Genomic DNA, 25,734 nt, shown 5'->3' with positions numbered 1-25,734 from the left:
CCAGCCTCCCATCCATTGACTCTGTCTACACTTCCCACTGCCTCGGCAAATCAGCCAGCATCACCAAAGATCCCACACATCCCGGACATTTTCTCTTCCATCTCCTTCCGTGGGGAAAAAGAGAGAAAAGTCTGAGGTCACGCACCAACTGACTCAAGAACAGCTTCTTCCCTGCTGCTGTCAGACATTTGAATGGACCTACTTCGTATTAAGCTGATCTTTCTCTACACCCTAGCTATGACTGTAACACTACATCCTGCACCCTCTCCTTTCCTTCTCTATGAACGGTATGTTCTTGTCCCTATAGCGTGCAAGAAACAACACTTTTCATTGTATACTAGTACATGTGATAATAATAAATCAAATCAAATCAAACTAAAAGGCACACTGTATCATTTCTTCATCCTGCGGAGAGATTTATTCCACAGGTTTTCTGATCCACACAGACCCATTGACAAATGGAGGATAAACATTTAGTTGATGGACTCTCGCGGGCTGAGGGGCGGCACGGTAGCACAGTGGTTAGCACTGCTGCTTCACAGCTCCAGGGACCTGGGTTCGATTCCCGGCTTGGGTCACTGTCTGTGTGGAGTTTGCACATTCTCCTCGTGTCTGCGTGGGTTTCCTCCGGGTGCTCTGGTTTCCTCCCACAGTCCAAAGATGTGTGGGTTAGGTTGATTGGCCGTGCTAAAATTGCCCCTTAGCGTCCTGAGATACATAGGTTAGAGGGATTAGTGGGTAAATATGTAGGGATATGGGGGAAGGGCCTGGGTGGGATTGTGGTCGGTGCAGACTCGATGGGCCGAATGGCCTCTTTCTGCACTGTAGGGTTTCTACGATTTCTATGATCTATGATTATCTCAACGTCTCTGATAAAATTAAATGTATCTCTCCCTTAAACTCCAATTGAAGAAAAGATGCCACCTTGGTGAAGCGATAGAGGACTAGATTAGTTCACAAAGGAGAAGCGATTTTGCTTTGTCCTCTTTGAGGGGAGGGCGAGTGTTGAACTTTTCTTTTGAAAGAAAACAATCCTCTTAATCTTCCATCTGATTTTGTGGTTTGTGATCTTCTTTGGTGTAGCTAAGTGTGTGAGGCCACCTTCCTGCCTTCGTGCCTTCCTCTACTTCCTTTTCAACAGATGTACCGACTCAATACCTTTTTTTTTGAAAAAAAACCCACCCCCACACAGACACACACACACACGCGAGAGAAAACTGAGCACGTATCGCTGAGCGGAATTCAGGCGAGGCCCAGAGACACGTGACATGTTTTACTCGAGCAGAGGATCGTCAGATACGATTGACGGGGATTCTTGCCCGGTTGCTTAGCGATGGACGTGGAGGAGAATTCAAACTCCGCCGTGGCAGCACCGGTGGAGAAACAGTCGGGAGGCAACCCTTTGAATGCTTACAGGTGGTTCACGGGCTCCAAGCTGAGTGCGAGGAGGAGCGAGGGGGGAGAGGAGCCGGCAGCTTCAGCGAGGGGGGTTGCAGAAGAAGGAGACCCGAAGGAGGCAGCTGGAGCCACCGAGGCCCCTCAGCAGGACCTCCAGGGGGGGGGGCCCCCGGAGACGGAGGGGGACAAGGCCGCAGCCGACCGGGAGGGCGCCGGGCAGCCAAACCGTCCAAGCCAGGGCGAAGGCCCGGCCGTGAGGAGCAAGAAGGACAATCTGTCCAAGAAATCCAGCTACCAGCGCGCTCAATCCGAGCCAACCCAATCCGCGAGGGGTCCCGGAACGCTGCGGAAGGTGAAATCAGACTCGGCCGAGAGGATCCGGAGATTGCTGACTTCATTTTCTCATCGGCTGTCTCGGAAACGTTCCTCCCAGGAGTTGGCAGTGGACCAATCCCAGCAAGGTACTTTCCTCCTCCCTACACGTGTGTTGGGATCCGGTCTTTGATCTTTCCTTTTAAATGTTGGGATTTTGCGCTCAATGTTGATGCTGGGTGTTGACATAATGGGGGGGGGGGGGGGGGGGGGGGGGGAATTTTCCTCGGTGGAGATGGGGTGGCGAGGGAGTTGCTTTCTTGCAGCCCATTGGTGTATTTTCAGGGGATGGTCAGCATGAGCCGTTCGGCGGATTAGCTGAGGAAACTGGGAGTGAATAGTCCCCGTCCTTTGATACCACACGGGGAGGATGTTGTACAATAAGCTTTGGAGCCTCAGTTTATACAACTCCACCCCCACGCACAGCCACATTTTTGACTATTTTATGAGGCGGACCGTGAGCACGAAAGAGTCTGGAAGAACTCAGCAACATCTGTGGAGGGAGAGAGAGGGAGAGGGAAACAGAGTTAACCTTTCAGGCCTTGCATCAGAATTCACTGTTGTCATGTGGAATTCAGAAGAATGAGGGGAGATCTTATAGAAATGTATAAGATTACGAAGGGAATAGATAAGATAGAAGCAGGGCACAGCAAGCTCCCATAAAGGGTGATAAGATAACATAAGAACTAGGAGCAGGAGTAGGCCATCTGGCCCCTCAAGCCTGCTCCGCCATTCAATAAGATCATGGCTGATCTTTTCGTGGACTCAGCTCCACTTACCCGCCCGCTCACCACAACCCTTAATTCCTTTACTGTTCAAAAATCTATCTATCCTTTCCTTTAAAAACATTCAATGAGGTAGCCTCAACTGCTTCACTGGGCAGGGAATTCCACAGATTCATAACCCTTTGTGTGAAGAAGTTCCTCCTCAACTCAGTCCGAAATCTGCTCCCTCTTATTTTGAAGCCACGCCCCCTAGTTTTAGTTTCACCCGCCAGTGGAAACAACCTCCCTGCTTCTATCTTATCCATCCCCTTCGTAATCTCATACATTTCTATAAGATCTCCCCTCATTCTTCTGAATTCCAATGAGTATAACAGCTTGATAATTTTTTCTTCTGAGGCCTAGGTGAGGGTTAAGAAAGAATTTACATTCACTGGGCAGGGAATTCCACAGATTCACAACCCTTTGGCTGAAGAAGTTCCTCCTCAACTCAGTCCTAAATCTGCTCCCCCTTATTTTGAGGCCATGCCCCCTAGTTCTGGTTTCACCCGCCAGTGGAAACAACCTCCCTGCTTCTATCTTACCTACCTATTCCCTTTGTAATCTTATACATTTCTATGAATCTCCCCTCATTCTTCTGAATTCCAATGAGTGTAACGGCCTGATAATTATTTCTTCTGAGACCTGGGCGAGGGGTTGAGAAAGAACTTTCATTTCTATAGCACCTTTCGTGAGCTTGGAATGCCCTCAAGTGCTTGACAGCCACTTGTGAGGTGAAGTCACTGTTGTCATTGTGGGAAACTCAGCGGCCAATTTGTGCACAGCAAGATCCCACCAATGGCAATAAGATTTTTTTTTGAGGGAGGAATTGAAGGATGAACTTATTTCATAGCACTGGGGATAACCCTCCCACTTTTCTTCAAACTAATGCCTTGGCACCTGTTATTACCCCTGATCAATACTTCAAGATAAAAGTAAGAAGTCTCACAAAACCAGGTTAAAGTCCAACAGGTTTACTTGGTATCATGAGCTTTCGGAGTGCTGCTCCTTCATCAGGACTCCGAAAGCTCATCATACCAAATAAACCTGTTGGACTTTAACCTGGCGTTGTGAGACTTCTTACTGTGCCCATCCCAGTCCAACACTGGCATCCCCAAATCAGAATAAAAGATGGTCTCATTGTCGTTTGTGGGATCTTGCTGTGCACAAATTGGCCGCTGAGTTTCCCACAATGACAACAGTGACTTCACCTCACAAGTGGCTGTCAAGCACTTGAGGGCATTCCAAGCTCACGAAAGGTGCTATAGAAATGAAAGTTCTTTCTTAACCCCAATTTAAGATCTCATCTTGTAAGGAAAGCACCGCAGATAATTTGGCACTCTGTCAGTACGCAAGGCACCAGAAGGTTGATAACACAGGAGGTTATACGAGGTCGATTGAGGCCTGCTGGTTAGCTGGCACCCAGCCTGATAGAAACATAGAAATATAGAAAAACGACAGCACAAACAGGCCCTTCGGCCCACAAGTTGTGCGGAACACATCCTGATGTTAAAAGTCTGTAGGTTTTAGAAGGAGGACGGACTGGAGAGGATGAAGGCCTCCACCTCAGTTTGATGTTCCAGGAAAGAATTCGTTAAGAGTGAAAATGCAACATGTCCATTTTTTTTTCTCTGTGAGACCAGGGAGTTCACTGGGAATCCTACAGTGAGTAACTCACCTCCTGACTCCCCCAAAGCCTGTCCACCATCTACAAGGCACAAGTCAGGAGTGTGGTGGAATACTCCCCACTTGCCTGGATGGGTGCGGCTCCAACAACACTCAAGAAGCTCGACACCATCCAGGGCAAAGACAAACATCCACTCCCTCCATCACCGATGTAGAGTGGCAGCAGTGTGTACCATCTACAAGATGCACTGCAGCAACTCACCAAGGCTCCTTAGGCAACACCTTCCAAATCTCTACCACCTCGGACAGGGGCAGCAGACACATGGGGAACACCACCACCTGGAAGTTCCCCTCTAAGCCACTCACCATCCTGATTTGGAAATATATCGGCCGATCCTTCATTGTTGCTGGATCAAAATCCTGGCTCTCCCTCCCTAACAGCACCGTGGGTGCACCTACATGGACTGCAGCGGTTCAAGAAGGCAGCTCGCCGCCACCTTCTCAAAGGGCAAATGGGGATGGGCAATAAATGCTGGCCTAGCCAGCGACACCCACATCCTGTCAATGAATAAATAAGATCATAGAAACACTACAGTGCAGAAGGAGGCCATTTGGCCCATCGGGTCTACACCGACCACAATCCCTCCGAGGCCCTATTCCCGTAACCCCTTCTATTTACCCTGCTAATCCCCCTGACACTAAGGGGCAATTTAGCATGGCCAATCAACCTAACCCACACATCTTTGGACTGTAGGGGGAAATTGAAGGAAACCCACGCAGACACAGGGAGAACGTAAAACTCCACACGGACAGTGACCCAAGCCGGGAATCGAACCCGGGGTCCCTGGCGCTGTAAGGCAGCAGTGCTAACCACTGTGCCACCATAAAATAAAAGATGGAAGTGTGCGCGAGGTAGCGTATTTGTTAGAGATTGGGGAAAGCAATGATTGTAGTAACGAAGGATTCAAATATGGAGGCAAGGAAGACTGTAACAGAGGGAAGGACGGAGCTGTGAGGCTGGAGGTGAGGGGGGAATTGCCTCTCAGGTGAGAGTCAGACATTCTTGGATTCTCCTCCCAGTAGTGAAGTTCCTGACCTTTGCCCCCTTCTCCGGAGAGGCCACGAATGCTCGGGAAGCAATAAACTGAAGCATTCAGCACTATGATCAAGAGAGTTTGGTTTTAGTGATGAAGAGACAAGGGGAAAAGGTGTGACAATGGAGTGTAGATACAAACCAACCTCTTCCTACTGAACAGGCAGAGCATGACGCGAAGGGCTGAATGGCCTCCTCATGTCCTTATAGGAACTGCCAAGATCTCGCTAGGTAAAGAAACATTGAGCTTAAATCTGAGGCCTCAACTGTTGCGCCGTGAGAGATCAGTTAATTCAGCTCAAACCCAGGGACTGGAATGGAACATATTTCTGTGTAAAGCAGAATGTGCCGCTGTTTTCATCTGCTATCACTGACCTTTAGAATCTACTCCTTTTGCAAACGGAGACAGAGTCAATAAAGTTCACATCCTGTGAGGGAGAGTCAGGTACGGCTCTCGAGCAGCTCAAACTAACCAGCAGGAGGCGATGGTTTGCATAGAAAGGAGATGAGAAGGAGAATGGCAATGGGGCAAAGCTCACGCCACTCAATTACTCCCCGGGGAGAAGGAATATTCTGTTTTGTGAATGTACGGGCGGCACAGTGGTTAGCACTGCTGCCTCACAGCGCCAGGGACCTGGGTTCGATTCCCGGCTTGGGTCACTGTCTGTGTGGAGCCTGCACGTTCTCCCCATGTCTGCGTGGGTTTCCTCCGGGTGCTCTGGTTTCCGCCCACAGTCCGAAAGATGTGCTGCTTAGGGTGCATTGGCCGTGCTAAATTCCCCCTCAGTCTAACCTGAACAGGCGCCGGAGTGTGGCGACTAGGAGGATTTTCACAGTAACTTCATTAATGTCAGCCTACTTGTGACACTAATCAATAAAGTTTAAACTTTGATGTAAAGCCATAAGGCGTAGGAACAGAAGTAGGCCATTCGGCCCATCGAGTCTGCTCCACCATTCATTGAGGTCATAGAATCATATAAACCCTACAGTGCAGAAAGAGGCCATCTGGCCCATCGAGTCTGCACCAACCACCCAGACCCTACCCCCATATCCCCACGCTAACCTACGCATCTCAGGACACTAATGGGCAATCTTAGCACGGCCAATCAACCTAACCCGTACATCTTTCGACTATGGGAGGAAACCGGAGCACCCGGAGGAAACCCACGCAGACACGAGGAGAATGTGAAAACTCCACACAGACAGTGACCCAAGCCGGGAATCAAACCCAGGTTCCTAGAGCTGTGAAGCAGCAGTGCTAACCACTGTGCTACCGTGCCGCCCTGACTGATGTGATGTGATAATCCTTAACTCCACTTTCTCGCCTTATCCCATAACCCTCGATCCCCTGACTGATTGAAAATCTGTCTGTCTTAGCCTTGAACATGCAATGCTGGAAGGATTTGCAGGTTGGTACTCAATCTGTTTGGTCACATTAAGAATGTACATTCTTAGACCATCAAGTCCTGGGGTGAGACTTGAACTCAGAGCTTCTGGCACAGTGGCACTATCCACTGTGCCACAAGTCCTTCACCCTTCTGTAATGTACCTGCTTTTAATGACATTAGGCCAGAGGGTGGAGTTTCTACTCTAAGAAATATCTCATCGAGGAATAAAAACTGCCCAGGAAGCCCCTGAGATTAGGAAGGCAGCAAGCCAACTTCCTGGGGAATGTTGTGGTAAGGGTGGGAGAGATTCCTGGTTAGCCATGCGATGGGGAGAAAGTTGGGGACTCCACCATCACTATCCATAACTCCCTGACTATAACAGGCGTGGAAAAGTGGATGTTTCCACAACGACTCAGACTTACACTTCATTCACCCAAAATCACCAGTCTGTGCAGAGTCCGCACGTTCTCCCCGTGTCTGCGTGGGTTTCCTCCGGGTGCTCTGGTTTCCTCCCACAGTCCCAAAGACGTGGGGGTTAGGTTGATTGGCCGTGCTAAATTCTAAGTTTATTTCTTCATCAGTGTCACAAGTAGGCTTACATTAACGCTGCAATGAAGTTACTGTGAAAATCCCCTAGTTGCCACACTCTGGCGCCTGTTTGGGTACACTGAGGGAGAATTTAGCACGGCCAATGCACCCTAACCACGTCATTCGGACTGTGGGAGGAAAGCGGAGCACCTGGGGGAAACCCACACAGATACGGGGACAACATGCAGACCCCATACAGACAAGCACAGGAATTGAACCCAGGTCCCTGGCACTGTGAGGCAGCAGTGCTAACCACTGTGCCACCGTGCCGCCCCAGTAAATTCACCCTTGGTGTCCCTGGCTGTGCAGATTGGAAGAATTAGCGGGGCAAATGGTGTGGGTACAATTTTGTCTTTTAAAAAGCATTTAGACAGTTACATGGGTAAGATGGGTATAGAGGGATATGGGCCAAACGCGGGCAATTGGGACTAGCTTAGGGGTTAAAAAAGGGGATGGCATGGGCAAGGAGGGCCGAAGGGCCTGTTTCCATGCTGAAAAGCTCTCTGACTCTAAATGTGTGGGGTTATGGGGATAGTGCCTGGGTGGGATTGTGGTCGGTGCAGGCTCGATGGGCCGAATGGCCTCCTTCTGCACTGTAGGGATTCTAGGATTCTATGATTTCTATGATTCTATGAACACACAGCAACGGCAAAAGGTTCATTATTGACAAAGCCCAAAGAGATTAAGCCCAAGTTAACAGTAAAATGAAAAGATGTCGGTCTTCTGATTGAGTTGTGAGAAGTTATTGAGGTTTAAGAGTGGATAAGAACTACTTGCATTCCTCCCCGCTCCCCGTGTAAGAACGGCTGAGCCAATGAGATGGATGGAACTTGTTTTTAATAGGTCAGTTTGAGTAAGAGATATATGGGCCGGCGGAAGTGGGGTTAAGGTACAGAACAATAATGGCTTCATTGAATAGAACAGAATTGAGGGGCCGAATGGCCTTTCTCTGTTCATGTACATTGTTACAATCTACCGCCATGACTAACATTTAATCTTGATGGATGGATTCTTGAAGAAAAGGAATGGAGGATCTTTCTCAATTATAAAGGAAACATCGGCAATGGCAGCAAGGCCATTCAGCCCATCAGCCTGCTCTGATTCAATAAGGTCATGGCTGATGTTCTCCAAACAATTTCTGCCCAATTACCGCCTTCGTTGACTGTCTCACCGTCCGACAATCAAACCATCCGACTCCTGAACAAGCTCAATGACGGAATGTCCCTGCGATGGAGAATTCCAAAGAACTGCGACCCCCCCCTCCCCCCACCCCACCCCCCGATGAAGACATTTCTCCTCACTCCATCCCAAATGGCCACTCCCTTAACCTGAATCTGTGACCCACTAGTTGTCGAGGAGGAGTGCGGGGGAGGGTGGGCAGAGGCGGGGCGGGGGGAGGAGGGAGCAGGCGAGGAGGGGGAAGAGGGAAAGGGGGAGGGGTGGTGGTGCGCGGGGGAGAGAGAGGAGGGAGTGGTGGAGGGTAGGGGGAGGATAAGGAGAGGGAAAGGGGGAGGGAGCAGGGAGGAGCAGAGGGTGGGTGCCGGGTCGGGCGAGGGTGGGGAGAGGGAGAGGGGGAGGAGCAGGGTGGTGATGTGGGGGAGAGGAGGGGGGGAGGAGGAGAGGAAGGGGAGAGTAGGGGAGAGAAGGGAGCGAGAGAGAGACAGGAGGGTGATAGTGCAGGTGTGGGGAAAGGAGGGAGCAGGGGAGGAGAGGCAGAGGGTGGGGAGAGAGGGAGGGGGGAGAGGGTGGGGAGATGGTGGGGTGAGGGGGAGGGGGTGGTGGGGGAGAGAGGGAATGGAGGGAATGGGCAGTGGGTAGAGGGAGGATGGGGAGAGGGAGAGGGGGACTTTGTGGAGGGGGAGAGGGAGAGGGGGAGCGGGAATGCGGTGGGGGTGGGGAGGGAGCGGGGAGGAGGGGTGAGAGGGTGGAGGGTAGGGAGAGGGAGCGGGGGACGAGGTGGGAGAGTGTGGAGGGTGGGGAAGAGGGTGGAGGGTGGGGAAGAGGGAGCGGGGGACGAGGTGGGAGAGGGTGGAGGGTGGGGAAGAGGGAGCGGGGGACGAGGTGGGAGAGGGTGGGGGGTGGGGAAGAGGGAGCGGGGGACGAGGTGGGAGAGGGTGGAGGATGGGGAGGAGGGTGGGGAGAGGGAGCGGGGGACGAGGTGGGAGAGGGTGGGGGGTGGGGAGGAGGGTGCGGAAGAGGGAGCGGGGGACGAGGTGGGAGAGGGTGGAGGGTGGGGAGGAGGGTGGGGAGAGGGAGCGGGGGATGAGGTGGGAGAGGGTGGAGGGTGGGGAAGAGGGTGGGGAGAGGGAGCGGGGGACGAGGTGGGAGAGGGTGGGGGGTGGGGAGATGGAGCGGGGGATGAGGTGGGAGAGGGTGGGGATTGGGGAGGAGGGTGGGGAGAGGGAGCGGGGGACGAGGTGGGAGAGGGTGGGGGGTGGGGAAGAGGGTGGGGAGAGGGAGCGGGGGACGAGGGTGGAGGGTGGGGAGGAGGGTGCGGAAGAGGGAGCGGGGGACGAGGTGGGAGAGGGTGGGGGGTGGGGAAGAGGGTGGGGAGACGGAGCGGGGGACGAGGTGGGAGAGGGTGGGGGGTGGGGAAGAGGGTGGGGAGAGGGAGCGGGGGACGAGGTGGGAGAGGGTGGAGGGTGGGTGAGAGGGTGGAGGGTAGGGAGAGGGAGCGGGGGACGAGGTGGGAGAGTGTGGAGGGTGGGGAAGAGGGTGGAGGGTGGGGAAGAGGGAGCGGGGGACGAGGTGGGAGAGGGTGGAGGGTGGGGAAGAGGGAGCGGGGGACGAGGTGGGAGAGGGTGGGGGGTGGGGAAGAGGGAGCGGGGGACGAGGTGGGAGAGGGTGGAGGATGGGGAGGAGGGTGGGGAGAGGGAGCGGGGGACGAGGTGGGAGAGGGTGGGGGGTGGGGAGGAGGGTGCGGAAGAGGGAGCGGGGGACGAGGTGGGAGAGGGTGGAGGGTGGGGAGGAGGGTGGGGAGAGGGAGCGGGGGATGAGGTGGGAGAGGGTGGAGGGTGGGGAAGAGGGTGGGGAGAGGGAGCGGGGGACGAGGTGGGAGAGGGTGGGGGGTGGGGAGATGGAGCGGGGGATGAGGTGGGAGAGGGTGGGGATTGGGGAGGAGGGTGGGGAGAGGGAGCGGGGGACGAGGTGGGAGAGGGTGGGGGGTGGGGAAGAGGGTGGGGAGAGGGAGCGGGGGACGAGGGTGGAGGGTGGGGAGGAGGGTGCGGAAGAGGGAGCGGGGGACGAGGTGGGAGAGGGTGGGGGGTGGGGAAGAGGGTGGGGAGACGGAGCGGGGGACGAGGTGGGAGAGGGTGGGGGGTGGGGAAGAGGGTGGGGAGAGGGAGCGGGGGACGAGGTGGGAGAGGGTGGAGGGTGGGGAAGAGGGTGGGGAGACGGAGCGGGGGACGAGGTGGGAGAGGGGGACGAGGTGGGAGAGGGTGGAGGGTGGGGAGGAGGGTGGGGAGACGGAGCGGGGGAACTGCCTCTCAGCCTGTGAAAGCCTCCAAGAACCTCAGACATTTCATGGAGAGAATTGGCTTCTAAATATATTTCGAACACAACATCTGGGCCTACAGAGCGAGACAGGAGGTGTCTGGTTTCACTGTACACGTGACATTAACTGTCAACACCAGCCACAAAGCGTGTGCTGAACACGCAACTTCTGCGAGCGATGAGATTTGACCAATAGAAACACCAGTGTCAGTGCCGTGTTAGGGAGCAGCAGTCACGTGACGACGATTTAACATAACCAGTGAACGTTCCAGCGACACAAGGCCTGCACCACATTTGTGTGGTTAAAATAGAACATGAGATAAAGTCTACCTCTTTAATCTGAATTGCTGAGTGTTCTTCTTCTTTGGAGTTCCCACTTTGACCTACTGAGTGACGGCAGGAAAATTCAATTCCGGTTTTGAACTCCAGCCTGGGTTTTTCACTGTGTCTGAGGGATTGGACAATAGTCAGGGGGCTGGAGTTAAGACCAAACTATTCCCCCTCCCCCCCCCCACCCCCCCCCCACCACCCCCCGCCCTCCTCGCCACTTCCTGTGTCTGCCCGAATTGTGACTGATTGGGCAAAGCACGATTCTGTCTTTCGATAGGAGATACAGCCCGGTTATCTGACTCCCCAACAACTTGCATTTATGTAGCACCTTTAGTGTTGTAAACCGGCTCAAGGTGCTTCACAGGAACCTTGCCAGACGTGACAAGAAGCTGAGTAGTTTGAAATGATCTATGGTTGGACATTAGAAATGAGGTATAAAGGGTGGCACGGTGGCACAGTGGTTAGCACTGCTGCCTCACAGCGCCAGGGACCTGGGTTCGATTCCCAGCTTGGGTCACTGCCTGTGTGGAGTCTGCACGTTCTCCCCGTGTCTGCGTGGGTTTCCTCCGGGTGCTCTGGTTTCCTCCCACAGTCCGAAAGACGTGCTGGTTAGGGTGCATTGGCCGTGCTAAATTCTCCCTCGGTGTACCCGAACAGGCGCCGGAGTGTGGCAACTAGGGGATTTTCACAGTAACTTCATTGCAGTGTTAATGTAAGTCCACTAGTGACACTAATAAATAAACTTTACTTTAGGTTTAAGTGAGTTTAATTTGGGGTTTCTATGTAATATTATAATCCAGGTCAGAAACTCTAAGGTGTCTTATGAAGTCAGCTTAGAACAATAAGTTTGGCACTTTGAACATTGGTGCCAGTAAGCATGAGATGTTTCACTCCAGGTATGATTCAAGTGACCCACTAGGGAGCTTTAACCAAACAAAGTTTATTTAAGAATACAGTTAACATATAGCAATAACTTTTACCAGTTACAAACAATAAAATAAAACAACCATGATATTGTATTAACAGCTACGAATACTTTTCCAATACGAGTATCCCTACAAACACACACACCCTGTTCCAGGTTTAACAATGAAAGTAAGTATACTCACATGATACTGGATCTTGCAGCTTTGCAACACCCGCTGTGAGTATAAAATTGAAACTCTGACTTCCCCGTTCTGGAACTCCCAGTGTGCCTTGAGGTAGAGATACATGCAATCTGTTGGCTTCTAAATTTTAGCTAGCAAACCATCAACAGCTAAATTTCCCCTCCAGAGAAAAGAAAGACTGCTTCCAGTCTGCAGTCCAAATTGCGTCTAACTAGCCAGCAGAATTTCCAATACCAGAGAGAGAGAGAGAGACACACACACACAAACACCATTGTCGGTCTGGAATCCAAACAGCTTCTGCCCAAACTGAAAGTAAAGAGCTTTGAATTTTCTCCAAAGTACCACCTGACCTTGACCTGTCAATCAACCTCCCCCCAACAATTCCAAAGGGTCGTAAAACTCCAGGATATTGCATTAGGCCCAGATTTAAAATACGCAATCAGGGGCCTGTTTATAACTGCAGAGAACATGCTTAAAATACTTCTCTTGAAGGCGTAGTAGCATCAAATAAGGAAGTGTAAAATTCCAGTTAAACAAAAGGGTTTGCATGTATGGGGGTTTGTGGTTTCAGTTTAAACTGTGGCTGCATTGTGCTGAGAGAGTTTACCACGTGTAAAGTATCTAAAAGGTTGGAGCAAGAATGAGCTGTTGCTTAGCAACCAGTGGTCACGTTTAGGGCAAAGGCCCTTCTTAAGTTAGTTTTTAACTGGAAACCAGAGTACAAGAAGCTTAGTAGTGAGAGAGGGAGCATTTCTCTCAGCTTTGTTGGAAGAAAAGCCATATTCTTGGGGCGAGTGCGGCTGGAAAATCCCGCCCAGGGTCTTTTGAGCCAGGGTTCCACTCTGGGACCTTTCTGTCCAGCAGTGACATCGACCTGGCTCGTAACAGAGGCACTGGATTACGCCAACAGATATTAGTTCTGGTGACCAAAGGTGTGGTCAAAGGCAAAGGTTTCAAGAAGCGTCTGAAAGGAGGAAAGGGAACTAAAGAGGTGGGAAGCTTCAGGGAGAGAATTCCAGAACTCGGGGTTGAGCCAGGCAAAGGCAAATCCACCAGGGGTGGAGAAATCAAAATTTGCTATGTTCGTAAGGCCAGAGTTTTTTAAACTTTATTTATTAATGTCACAAGTAGGCTTACATTAACACTGAAATGAAGTTACTGTGAAAATCCCCTAGTCGCCCACACTCCGGCGCCTGTTCGGGTACATGGAGGGAAAATTTAGCACGGCCAATGCACCCTAACCAGCACGTCTTTCAGACTGTGGGGGGAAACCGGAGCACCCGGAGGAAACCCATGCAGACACGGGGAGAACGTGCAAACTCCGCACAGACAGTGACCCAAGCCGGGGAATCGAACCCGGGTCCCTGGCGCTGTGAGGCAGCACTGCTAACCCACTGTGCCACCGTGTTGTATCAATTATTCAGCTCTGAGTAGCCACTGGACGTTCGGAGTCTGGTGACTTTTTCCTGATCAGATTATTAAGGGAGAAAAATACTCAGTGGGGCCCAGAGAGTAGCTTTTGGAACCAGCAGCGCAGTGGTTGTGTTGCTGGACTTGCAACACAGGGCCATAGACTGATAATCCAGAGTTGAGAGTACACTGAGGGAGAATTTAGCACGGCCAATGCACCCTAACCAGCACGTCTTTCGGACTGTGGGAGGAAACCGGAGCACCCGGAGGAAACCCACGCAGACACGGGGAGAACGTGCAGACTCCACACAGACAGTGACCCGAGGGCAGGAAGAGTATTCGTAGAGATAAAAGAACATTCCTTCAGATACCGGACATCTGAACTAAACACAGAAGGTGCTGTAAATACTCCATGGCTGCGGAGAGAGTCCAGGATGACGTTTAAGAGTCATATTAGACTCGAAACATTAACTCTGTTTCTCTCGCCACGGATGCTGCCCGACCTGCTGAGTATTTCCAACCCTTTCTGGTTTGTCGGAGCGTAGTTGGGCTGGAGGAGCTCCCGCAGATGGGCTATGGATGTAGCCGGAGATGGGGCAGCACGGTGGCACAGTGGTTAGCACTGCTGCCTCACAGAGCCAGGGACCCGGGTTCGATTCCCAGCTCGGGTCACGGAGTCTGCACATTCTCCCCGTGTCTGCGTGGGTTTCCTCCGGGTGCTCCGGTTTCCCCCCACAGTCCAAAGATGTGCAGGTTAGATGGATTGGCCATTCTAAATTGTGCCCTTAGTGTCAGGGGGACTAGCTGGGCAAATGCATGGGGTTATGGGGATAGGGCCTGGGTGGGATTGTGGCCGGCGCAGACTCAATGGGCCGAATGGCCTCTTTCTGCACTGTAGGGATTCGATGATTCTATGATTCTATGGATTGGCCATGCTAAATTGACCCTTAATGTCCCAGGATTTGTAGGTTAGGGGGGATTAGCGGGGTAATTATGTTGGGTTACGGGGATAGGGCTCTGTTAGTGAGTCAGTGCAAACACGATGGGCTGAATGGCCTCCTTCAGCACTATAGGGATTCTATGAGTGGAAATCCTGCCCGATGTTTGTCCATTCCAGAGAGAGAGTGAAAGCAATTCTCAACCCAGTGAGTGGCGAGAGTGCAGAACTCACCATCATAGGGGAGGTGAATTTAAGCGGGAGTTAGATGAATGGAGGGAATAGGATATAGACTGGGATAAGTTGACAGGGCGAATCATGGTGGGAGAAGGTTTGTGCAGAGTGCTGACACCAGTAATGGGCTAAGTGGCCTGTTCCAGGGCTGTAACTTCTGTATAATTAATTTCTGGCCAAACCGATTCAGCAGAGTAAACTTAATCGCAAGGGTGGGGTTGTCAAGAATAAAACTTGTGAGTAAGGATCATTTTTAGCTCAGTGTTGCGAACATTGCTGTTCCTTTTCTGAAATGTATCACCCATCGCTAGCTGTCCTAACCAGCAGTTTGGTACAGCTACCCAATCACTAAACAGTCAACCACGTGAGAATGGGACCGCAGTCACGTATAACGCAGCCTCGGCAAGGACGGCAGATGTATTTTGCTAAATGTCATTACGGAACCAGCAGGAACCCAACAGTTTAGTGTTGACTTTTGCCCATTCCAGCGAGATACTTCCAATAAATTCAATTCAAACTCCCAAACTGCCTGACAGCTCGCTGGATTCTCCATAAGAGTGTGACGGAATACTCCCCACTTGCCTGGATGGGTGCGGCTCCAACAACACTCAAGAAGCTTGCCACCATCCAGGATAAAGCAGCCCCGCTTGATTGGCAGACTTGGTTGAAATCGTTAAGATCCTGCGGGGTGTTGATAGGGTGGATGTGGAGAGGATGCTTCCTCTCGAGGGAGAATCTAAATCGAGGGGGTCGCCCATTTACAGAGATGAGGAGAAATCATAGAACCATAGAATAGAATCCCTACAGTGCAGAACGAGGCCATTCGGCCCATCAAACCTGCACCGACAATAATCCCACCCAGGGCCTATCCCCGCAAACCCATGTATTTACCCTGCTAATCTCCCTGACACTAAGGAGCAATTTAGCATGGCCAATTCACCTAACCTACACATCTTTGGACACTAAGGGGCAATTTAGCATGGCCAATCCAATCACCTAACCTACACATCTTTGGACACTAAGGAGCAATTTAGCATGGCCAATTCACCTAACCTGCACATCGTTGGACACTAAGGGGCAATTTAGCATGGCCAATCCACCCAACCTGCACATCTTTGGACACTAAGGGGCAATTTAGCATGGCCAATCCAATCACCTAACCTACACATCTTTGGACACTAAGGAGCAATTTAGCATGGCCAATTCACCTAACCTGCACATCTTTGGACACTAAGGGGCAATTTAGCATGGCCAATTCACCTAACCTACACATCTTTGGACACTAAGGGGCAATTTAGCATGGCCAATCCAATCACCTAACCTACACATCTTTGGACACTAAGGAGCAATTTAGCATGGCCAATTCACCTAACCTGCACATCGTTGGACACTAAGGGGCAATTTAGCATGGCCAATCCACCCAACCTGCACATCTTTGGACACTAAGGGGCAATTTAGCATGGCCAATCCAATCACCTAACCTACACATCTTTGGACACTAAGGGGCAATTTAGCATGGCCAATCTACCCAACCTGCACATCTTTGGACACTAAGGGGCAATTTAGCATGGCCAATCCACCCAACCTGCACATGTTTGGACACTAAGGGGCAATTTAGCATGGCCAATCCACCTAACCTACACATCTTTGGACACTAAGGGGTGATTTAGCATGACCAATCCACCTAACCGACACATCTTTGGACTGTGGGAGGAAACCCACACAGACACGGGGAGAACGTGCAGACTCCGCACAGACAGTGACCCAAGGCCGGATTTGAACCCGGGTCCCTGGCGCTGTGAGGCTGCAGTGGTAACCACTGTTTTTTCTCAGAGGGCGGTGAGTCTCTGGAACTCTCTTCCTCAAAGGGCAGTGGGAGCATTGTGTGAATGTGGCAGTCTGTGAATATTTTTAAGGCAGGGCTGGATAGATTCTTGGTAAGCGAGGGGGTGATAGGTTATCAGGAAGGGGTGGGGTGCAGATTGGAGGATGCTATCAGATCAGCTAGGATCTTGTTAAATGGCGGAGCAGGCTCGAGGGCCGAATGGCCTACTCCTGCATCATGTTGGTCCGTTCACCTTCAACATCCACTCCCTCCACCACCAATGCTTGTTGGCAGAAGTGAGAACGATCTACAAGATGCGCTGTAGCAATCCGCCCAGGCTCCTTCAACCTTCCAAACCCACGATCACTTCCACCTAGAAAGACCAGGGCAGCAGATACATGGGAACACCACCACCTGCAAGTTCCCCTCCGAGCCACTCACCATCCTGACTTGGAAGTACATTGCATAAAATAATGTACTGGTTCCGAGGTCACGTGGGATGTGGTAATGGCAGCAAAGAGAGATGTTATATTTCGGCAGCCCCTTTCACAAGCTCATCTGTAATCACTGTGCAGCATAGGAAATGCAGCAGCCAATACGCACAGCAAGATTCCACAAAGAGCAATGTAACAATGACCCGGTAAACTATTCTAATGATTACTGTTTTACCCTTTGACAGTGCGGCACTCCCTCAGTACTGACCCTCTGACAGTGCGGCACTTTCTCAGTACTGACCCTCTGACAGTGCGGCGCTCCCTCAGCACTGACCCTCTGACAGTGCGGCGCTCCCCCAGTACTGACCCTCTGACAGTGCGGCACTCCCTCAGCACTGACCCTGTGACAGTGCGGCGCTCCCTCAGTACTGACCCTCTGACAGTGTGGTGCTCCCTCAGTACTGACCCTCTGACAGTGCGGCACTCCCGCAACACTGACCCTCTGACAGTGCGGTACTCCCTCAGTACTGACCCTCTGACAGTGAAGCACTCCCTCAGTACTGACCCTCTGACAGTGTGGCACTCCCTCAGTACTGACCCTCTGACAGTGCGGCGCTCCCTCAGTACTGACCCTCTGGCAGTGTGGTGCTCCCTCAGTACTGACCCTCTGACAGTGCGGCACTCCCTCAGTACTGACCCTCTGACAGTGCGGCACTCCCTCAGTACTGACCCTCTGACAGTGCGGCACTCCCTCAGTACTGACCCTCTGACAGTGCAGCACTCCCTCAGCACTGACCCTCTGACAGTGCGGCACTCCCTCAGTACTGACCCTCTGACAGTGCAGCACTCCCTCAGCACTGACCCTCTGACAGTGCGGCAGGGAGGGAGTGAGAGTATTACCCTCGATGAAGTGCTGACATTGCGGAAATCAACTCAAACTCACAATCCATTGGATTCAGCAGCTGAAGAAGCGGCTACTGAGTGATGGCAGCTCGGGCAAGCTATCGCCAGGCGCTGCCCTCACAGGGCAGCCGTTCACATCACTGCCATCTTCTCGCGGTAGATGTTGAGGTTCGTTAGACAGATTCAGATGTCATGAACGTGAGACAGGAAATAACTTGCACGCAATGCAAGCTTTAATCTCATTCCCGTGTGTACCACAGTATGTCAGGGGAGGCAAGAAAGTGTAACCACAAAGGTCGAAGCATATAGCCTCCTGGCAATGAATTCCACAGATTCACCACCCTCTGGCTGAAGAAGTTCCTCCTCATCTCGGTTCTAAAGGTTCTTTACTCTCAGGCTGTGCCCTCGGATCCTCGTCTCTCCCACTAATGGAGACATCTTCCCCACGTCCACTCTATCCAGGCCTTTCAGTATTCTCTAAGTTTCAATGAGATCCTCCCCTCATCCTTCTAAACTCCATCGAGTACAGACCCAGAATCCTGAAACGTTCTTCATCCGACAAGCCTTTCATTCTCTTGATCCCAACATAACTTTATCCGCCTCACTATCTCCGTAATCTCCTCCAGCCCTAACCCTCCGAGATAGCTGTGCTCATTTAGCTCTGGTCTGTGGTGCATTGCTAATCTTCAATACTTCATTCCTGTCGCTGCCTCTGCACTTTGGGATGTTTGATTTGATTTGATTTATTATTGTCACATGTATTAGCATGCAGTGAAAAGTATTGTTTCTTGCGCGCTCTACAGACAAAGCATACCGTTCATAGAGAATGAAAGGAAAGGGTGCAGAATGTAGTGTTACAGCCATAGCTAGGGTGTAGAGAAAGATCAACTTAATATGAGGTAGGTGATGCACCATCAATCGAGCAAAGACTAGTTTGTATGCAAGAACAAATAGGCTTTTATTAGCAAAAGACTTGGAGCGCACCCATGCCGATGAACTGGTCCAGACTGAGGCAGGGGGGGTGGGGAGCAGTCGCCTTTATACCTGGACCGGATGGGGGGGGAGGAGTCCCGGGCAGGGCCGGCAGGGATGCTTCCAGGCATGTCACATATACAGGTAATAAGCTAACAGTGGTTTACCACAGTAGGTCCATTCAAAAGTCTAACGGCAGTAGGGAAGAAGCTGTTCTTGAGTCGGTCGGTACGTGACCTCACACTTTTGTATCTTTTCCCCGACGGTAGAAGGTGGAAGAGAGAATGTCCGGGGTGCGTCGGGTCCTTAATTATGCTGGCTGCTTTTCCCCGAGGCAGCGGGAAGTGTAGACGGATGATGTCGGAAGAGGCGCTAATGAAATGTAAACCTCTCTGCCTTCACCATGTGCTGATATGGATGGACACTGTATAGATCTGAGATAAGGGGGTTGATTGTCCTGTCTTCGCTCCTGGCTAATATATAAAACTGCACGGCTGTCTTTTATGAATATAAGTGCATCTGAATTCGGTGCAAGCGGAGGCCACTCGGCCCCTCGAGCCTGCTCCCCCGTTCAATAAGATTATGGCTGATCTGATTGTAACCTGAACCCTGCATTCCTGCCGACCCCCCGATAACCTTTCACCTCCCCCCCCCCGGTTAATCAAGAATCGACTCGTTCTGCCTTAAACAATATTCACAGGCCCTGCTGCCACTGCCTTTCTCGGAAGAGCAGATGGCACGGTGGCCCAGTGGTCAGCGCTGCTGCCTCACAGCGCCAGGGACACGGGTTCGATTCCCGGCTTGGGTCAGTGTCTGTGTGGAGTTTGCACCTTCCCCCCGTGTCTGCGTGGGTTTCCTCCGGGTGCTCCGGTTTCCTCCCACAGTCCAGAGATGTGCGGGTTAGGTTGATTGGCCGTGCTAAAATTGACATTTCGTGGAGAGGATGTTTCCTCTCATGGGAGATTCTAGAACTATGGGGTCACTGTATAAAAATAAGGGGGCGCCCATTTAAGACGGAGGTGAGGAGAATCTTTCTCTCTCAGAAGTAGGGGAGCCTCTGGAACTCTCTTAGAATCATCGAATCCCTACAGTGCAGAAGGAGGCCATTCAGCCCATCGGGTCTGCACCGACCACAATCCCACCCAGGCCCTATTCCCGTAACCCCACACATTTAGCCTATTACCTGTCAATGCCCCGCAGGATTGTAAAGCTTTCGATCGAATCACCTCTTACTCTTCTAAACTCCAGTGGTTACAAACCTAACCTCTCCAAAAGAGTGAAATCTAATTACTGCGGATGCTGGAATCTGAAACCAAAAGAGGAAATGCTGGAAAACCTCAGCAGGTCTGGCAGCGTCTGTAAGGAGAGAAAAGAGCTGACCTTTCGAATCCAGATGACCCCTTTGCCAAAGTCTGTCCAACCTTTTCTCATAAGATAAACCCCCCCGTGGTAGCACAGTGATTAGCACCGCTGCCTCACAGCGTCAGGGACCCCGGGTTCAATTCCCGGCTTGGGTCACCGTCTGTGCGGAGTTTGCACGTCCTCCCCTGTGTCGGCCTGGGTTTCCTCCGGGTGCTCCGGTTTCCTCCCACAGTCCAAAGATGTGCGGGTTAGGTTGATTGGCCAGGTTAAAAAAATTGCCCCTTAGAGTCCTGGGATGCATAGGTTAGAGGGATTAGCGGGTAAATATGTGGGGGTAGGGCCTGGGTGGGATTGTGGTCGGTGCAGACTCGATGGGCCGAATGGCCTCCTTCTGCACTGTAGGGTTTCTATGATTCTATGATTCATTGGCCGTGCTAAATTCACCCTCAGTGTTACCCGAACAGGCGCCAGAGTGTGGTGACTAGGGGATTTTCACATTAACTTCATTGCAGTGTTAATGCAAGCCTTACTTAGTTACATGGCTAAGATGGGTACAGAGGGATATGGGCCAAATGCGGGCAATTATGGGCGGCATAGACAGGTTGGGCAGAAGGGCCTGTTTCCATGCTGTAAACCTCTATGACTTGTGACATTAATAAATAAACATTAAAAAACTTTACCCCCATTCCTGGTATTAGCCTGTGTTGAACCTTCTCTGAGTGGGTTCCATCTTTCTTTCCTTTGGTGGTGAAATTGCTGACGGATGTGATGGTTTTGTTCCTGCAGATAATGTGGATACAGTCTCGGTATCTCAAACTCAGACCCTTCCCATATCGCTGGTACCCTCTGCTGGAGTCCCAGTCTGGGATGTCAATAACTGTACACTAGTCAACGGACAGCTGATGCTGATGTCCAAGGATGATGAGGTATGCGGGGGCGTGGGTACATCTCTAATTGCATGGGGCGGGTTGGGGGGGGTGGGTGCGGGGGGGGGGGGGGGGGGGGGGGGGATCGTGTAGCTCAGCACCCCCCCCGCCCTCCCCGCCTCTGAGAAAGAAAGGTTCAAATCCCCCTCTGGGACATACTGGCCACAGAAGGAGGGTTTAAAATGGGGCTAAACAGGATGATTGTTAGCCTGTTAATCTTTCCGACACTTCCCCCCCCCCCCAATTTGTGTGTTTAGATGTGAAATGAATGTTTTGTTATTCATCAGTGGGACACGGGCGTCGCTGGCTGGGCCAGCATTTATTGCCCATCCCTAGTTGCCCGAGGGCAGTTGAGAGTCAACCACATTGCTGTGGCTCCGGAGTCACATGTAGGCCAGACCGGGTAAGGACGGCAGATTTCCTTCCCTAAAGGACATTAGTGAACCAGATGGGTTTTTCCAACATTTATTTCATGGTCATCAGTAGATTCTTAATTCCAGATATTTTTTATTGATTCAAATTTCACCATCTCCCATGGCGGGATTCGAACCCGGGTCCCCAAAACATTCGCTGAGTTTCTGGATTAATAGTCTAGCGATAATGCCACTCGGCCATCGCCTCCCCTTTATACGACTGTAGGTAAAAATCTTGAGGGGGATTTCTCCTATCCCACCCGTCACGGGAATCGTAGCAGGCGGGGAAGGGGGCAAACCATGCAAAGGACCATTGACCTTGGGTGGGATTCTCCGGTTTTGGGAAGAGTGTGGTCGGAGAATCCCACCCCTTGTGTTTTGCTGGTGTAATGACCTCACGGAGGTTGGCCTCTTAGAGTATGAGCTCCCTGATTGAGCCAGGATGTTTATTAAATTAAAATTATAGTGATTTCAAAATTAACCCCATCCAAAAACCCTGAGACCAGAGATTGGTGACCAGAGATTGAGACAAAAACTTGCATTTATTATGTGGTAAAGGTAAAACACTGCGGATGCTGGAATCTCAACCAAAAAACAGAAAACACTAGAGAAACTCAGCAGGTCTGACAGCATCTGTGGAGAGAGAATAGAGTTATGACGAAGGGTCATCCAGACTCAAAACATTGGCTCTATTCTCTCTCCACTGATGCTGTCAGACCTGCTGAGATTTTCCAGCATTTTCTGTTCTTGTTCTATTGATACAGAACCTGGACAAAATAAAAAGCTCCAGATACCTAATCGATCAGAATCATAGATTAGGTACAGTGCAGAAGGAGGCCATTCGGCCCATCGAGTCTGCACCGACCACAATCCCACCCAGGCCCTATCCCCATAACCCCATGCATTAACCCTAGCTAGTCCCCCTGACACTAAGGGGAAATTTAGAATGGTCAATCCACCTAACCCGCACATCTTTGGAATGTGGGAAGAAACCGGAGCACCCGGAGGAAACCCACGCAGACACGGGGAGAACGTGCAGACTCCGCACAGACAGTGACCCAAGCCGGGAATTGAACCCGGGTCCTTGGCGCTGTGAGGCAGCAGTGCTAACCACTGTGCCACCCTGAATTTAACATTGAGTCACATAGGAGAGGTCTTGATTGATTTTAAGGAATGTCGCAATATCTCCTCATGTCACTCGGTGTTTACTAATGTCCCTGTGATGTTCTGCCTGGCCCAAGGTGCTATATAAATGCAAATTGTTGTCCTTTTTCTCCCCTTTATTCTTCCATGAGATGTGGGTGTCACTGGCTGGGCCAGCATCTGTTGTCCATCCCTAATTGCCCCTGAACTGAGTGTCAGTTTAGATTCAGCCACATCGCTGTGGATCTGAAGGCCAGATAAGGGTTGTTACAACAATCGGCCAAGGTTTCTTTTAACTCCAGATTTATTTTTATTGAATTAATTTCACCATCCGCCATGGTGGGATTCGAACCCGGGTCCCCGGCACCCTGGGTCTCTGGGTTGCTAATCCTGTGACGATACAGCTGCATCCCCTAAAAACTCCACAACTGCATACAACTCCAGACAGGGTCAGGGGCTTTGACTATCGTGGCATTATTAGGGTTATAACTCGTAGACCAGTAATCCAGAGGTTTAGAGACCATTCAACCATTGTTTAAAACCCATCTGGTTCACTAATGCCCCTTCAGGGAAGGAAATCTGCCGTCCTTAGCCGGTCTGGCCTACATGTGACACAGTAAGAAGTCTCACAACACCAGGTTAAAGTCCAACAGGTTTATTTGGTGGCACAAGCTTTCGGAGCGCTGCTCCTTCGCCAGGTGAGTGGGAGTTCTGTTCACAAACAGGGCATAGAACAGAACTCCCACTCACCTGATGAAGGAGCAGCGCTCCGAAAGCTCGTGCTACCAAATAAACCCGTTGGACTTTAACCTGGTGTTGTGAGACTTCTTACTGTGCCCCACCCCAGTCCAACGTCGGCACCTCCACATCATGGCTACATGTGACTCCAGAGCTACAGCAATGTGGTTGACTCTCAACTGCCCCTCTGAAATGTCCTGGCAAGGCAGCCCGTTGTCTCAGGGTGGGTGATAAATGCCGGACTGAACAGCGATAGCCATATCTTGGGGCTCTGTCTCCATCACAGGAGGTTAACCCGATCCACTTCCTTCACCTCTGGGGTGACTCAGCTGCTCCCTCTGCTGTCTGTCACTGACATTACACCATCCAGTCTCCATCACCTGCTCGAGTTGGTGATTTTTATCCTGTAAATAAAGGCGATGGGAGTTGTGCTGAATGATTTCATTTTTAGACCAATGGATACAGCAAATATGAAACTCTTTTCCTTGTATCTTAATCTCATTCTCGCCAATGGCCTTGTCCCCTCCCCAGGCTGTTCTACAAACTCACCCTTCCCTCCAAACTCTGAGTCCAGTCTTATGTGCCTCCCTCCCTGCCTCCGCCATTCCCTCCCTACCTCCCTCCCGCTCTCCCTCCCTCCAAACTCTGACTCCACGTTTTGGTATCTCCCTCCCTCCCTCTCTCCCTCTCTCCTGCCCTCCCTCCCCTCCCCCTCTCTCCCCCTCTCCTGTCCTCCCCCTCTGCCTCTCCCTCTTTCCCTCCCTCCCCCTCTCCCTCCCTCTCTCCTGCTCTCCCTCTCCCTCTCCATCCCCTTTCCCTTCCTCCCTCTCTACCTCCCTCTCTCCCTCTCCCAGCCCCCTTCCCCTCTCCATTCCTCCGTTTCTCCCCTCTTCCTCCCTCCCTCTCTCCCTCTCCTTCTCTCCCTCCCTTTCCCCTTTCCCTTCCTCCCTCTCTGTCTCCTTCCCTCTCTCCATCCCCTCTCTGTTCCTCCCTCTCTCCCTCCCCCTCTCTCTCTCTCCATCCCCCTTCCCCTCTGTTCCTCCCTCTCTCCCCCTCTCTCTCCCTCTCTCTCCCTCTCTCCCTCCCCCTTCCCCTCTCCGTTCCTCCCTCTCTTTCTCCCTCCCTCTCTCACTTGGTCTCACTATTGTAGACCATTCCGCAGTCCACACTCTGGGATTCCCATCTTAAACCGCTTTGTCTCTCGATCCCTCCTTTGTGACTCTTCCTGCAACCCATCCTGGTCAACAAACGCCTGATCGCTTCCACTTTGGATCCAATTTCTTTTTGTAATAAGTCTTCAGAGGCAGAAGCCCCTTCTCCAAAATGCCTTTATTTACAAGTCAGACAACAGTGTACAGAATGCTTTCAGTTTGCAGTCTACACTCGGAGTCCCAGAGGAACTGACACGCCTGGTTAAATACAAAGCAAGAGGCTCCCTGATTGGCCCATCAGTTCGTCCCTTAATCAAGGAGTTCATATTCTAATGGGCCCACCTCAATGGCCTAATTAAAGTTGTTACACGTCCCCCTCCTGCTTCTGTGGAGCATGACTTGGAACATTTTTCTAAGTTCAGAGGAATGATATATTTATCAGCATCCCTTTTCCCGTGTAGTATGAATTGTTGTGAGAGTTTGAAATTTTTTTTTTTATATACTTTTCCAATTCAATCAAATCAAATCCAATTCAGAGTCTCAACAAGTTGAGACATTTCAGATCCAGGCTGACAAGACAGGACGGGAGACCAAAACCACCCTGTCCGGGGCCTGATCTACATGAGTCAAGCTGATTGGAGAAGGGGGAGGATCCTCCTCCAAGACTTGAGCTCATTTGCATCTTAGCCAAAAGGCCGAGATGCCGCTTTTAAAAATTGCTTCATATGAAACACATGAAGCCTCAGTGCAACCCAATGACCTCAACCAAGTGCAGGCGATCCATACTACACTTGATCTTAGCCAAAAGGCCGAGACGGGAGTTTGAAATTTGGTACTCTTGCATTTGTCCCGATGAGTGCGAGATGAGAAACCTTGGCAACGTCTCTCTTTTTAGCAGTATTTAAATGCTCTTTTTTATGGTGGTGGAAATAGCAGTGATTCTAGTAATAATCTCACTGGGTTAATAGTAGTAATGTTAGTTAGCTCCACTAACTACTGCTGTTTGTCTGTAATTGCAGAGCGCCTGCAGAATCAGGATGAGGACGAGTAGCTGTATATCTGACACCAGCCTCAGTCTATCGCAGAATTGGGGTAAGATTCTTCTCTCCATTCTCCCCGCTCGCCACTG

The 25,734-nt window shown here is 51.3% G+C and overlaps 1 protein-coding gene across 1 annotated transcript; it reads left to right on the top strand.

Moving 5' to 3' along the window:
- Positions 1-1,241: 1,241 nt before the first annotated feature.
- LOC144489515 (uncharacterized) lies at positions 1,242-25,697 on the top strand (the record flags this gene model as incomplete). Its single annotated transcript, XM_078207380.1, has 3 exons — positions 1,242-1,859; positions 21,021-21,160; positions 25,625-25,697. Coding segments are annotated over exons 1-3 (739 nt in total), but the record flags the coding sequence as incomplete, so codon positions are not given.
- Between the last annotated feature and the right edge of the window lie 37 nt (positions 25,698-25,734).

Source organism: Mustelus asterias, unplaced genomic scaffold (assembly GCF_964213995.1).
Source record: "Mustelus asterias unplaced genomic scaffold, sMusAst1.hap1.1 HAP1_SCAFFOLD_2264, whole genome shotgun sequence".
Taxonomy (NCBI): Eukaryota; Metazoa; Chordata; class Chondrichthyes; order Carcharhiniformes; family Triakidae; genus Mustelus; species Mustelus asterias.
Note: the sequence above shows the minus strand (reverse complement) of the source record. Positions and strands in the feature narration are given on the sequence as shown.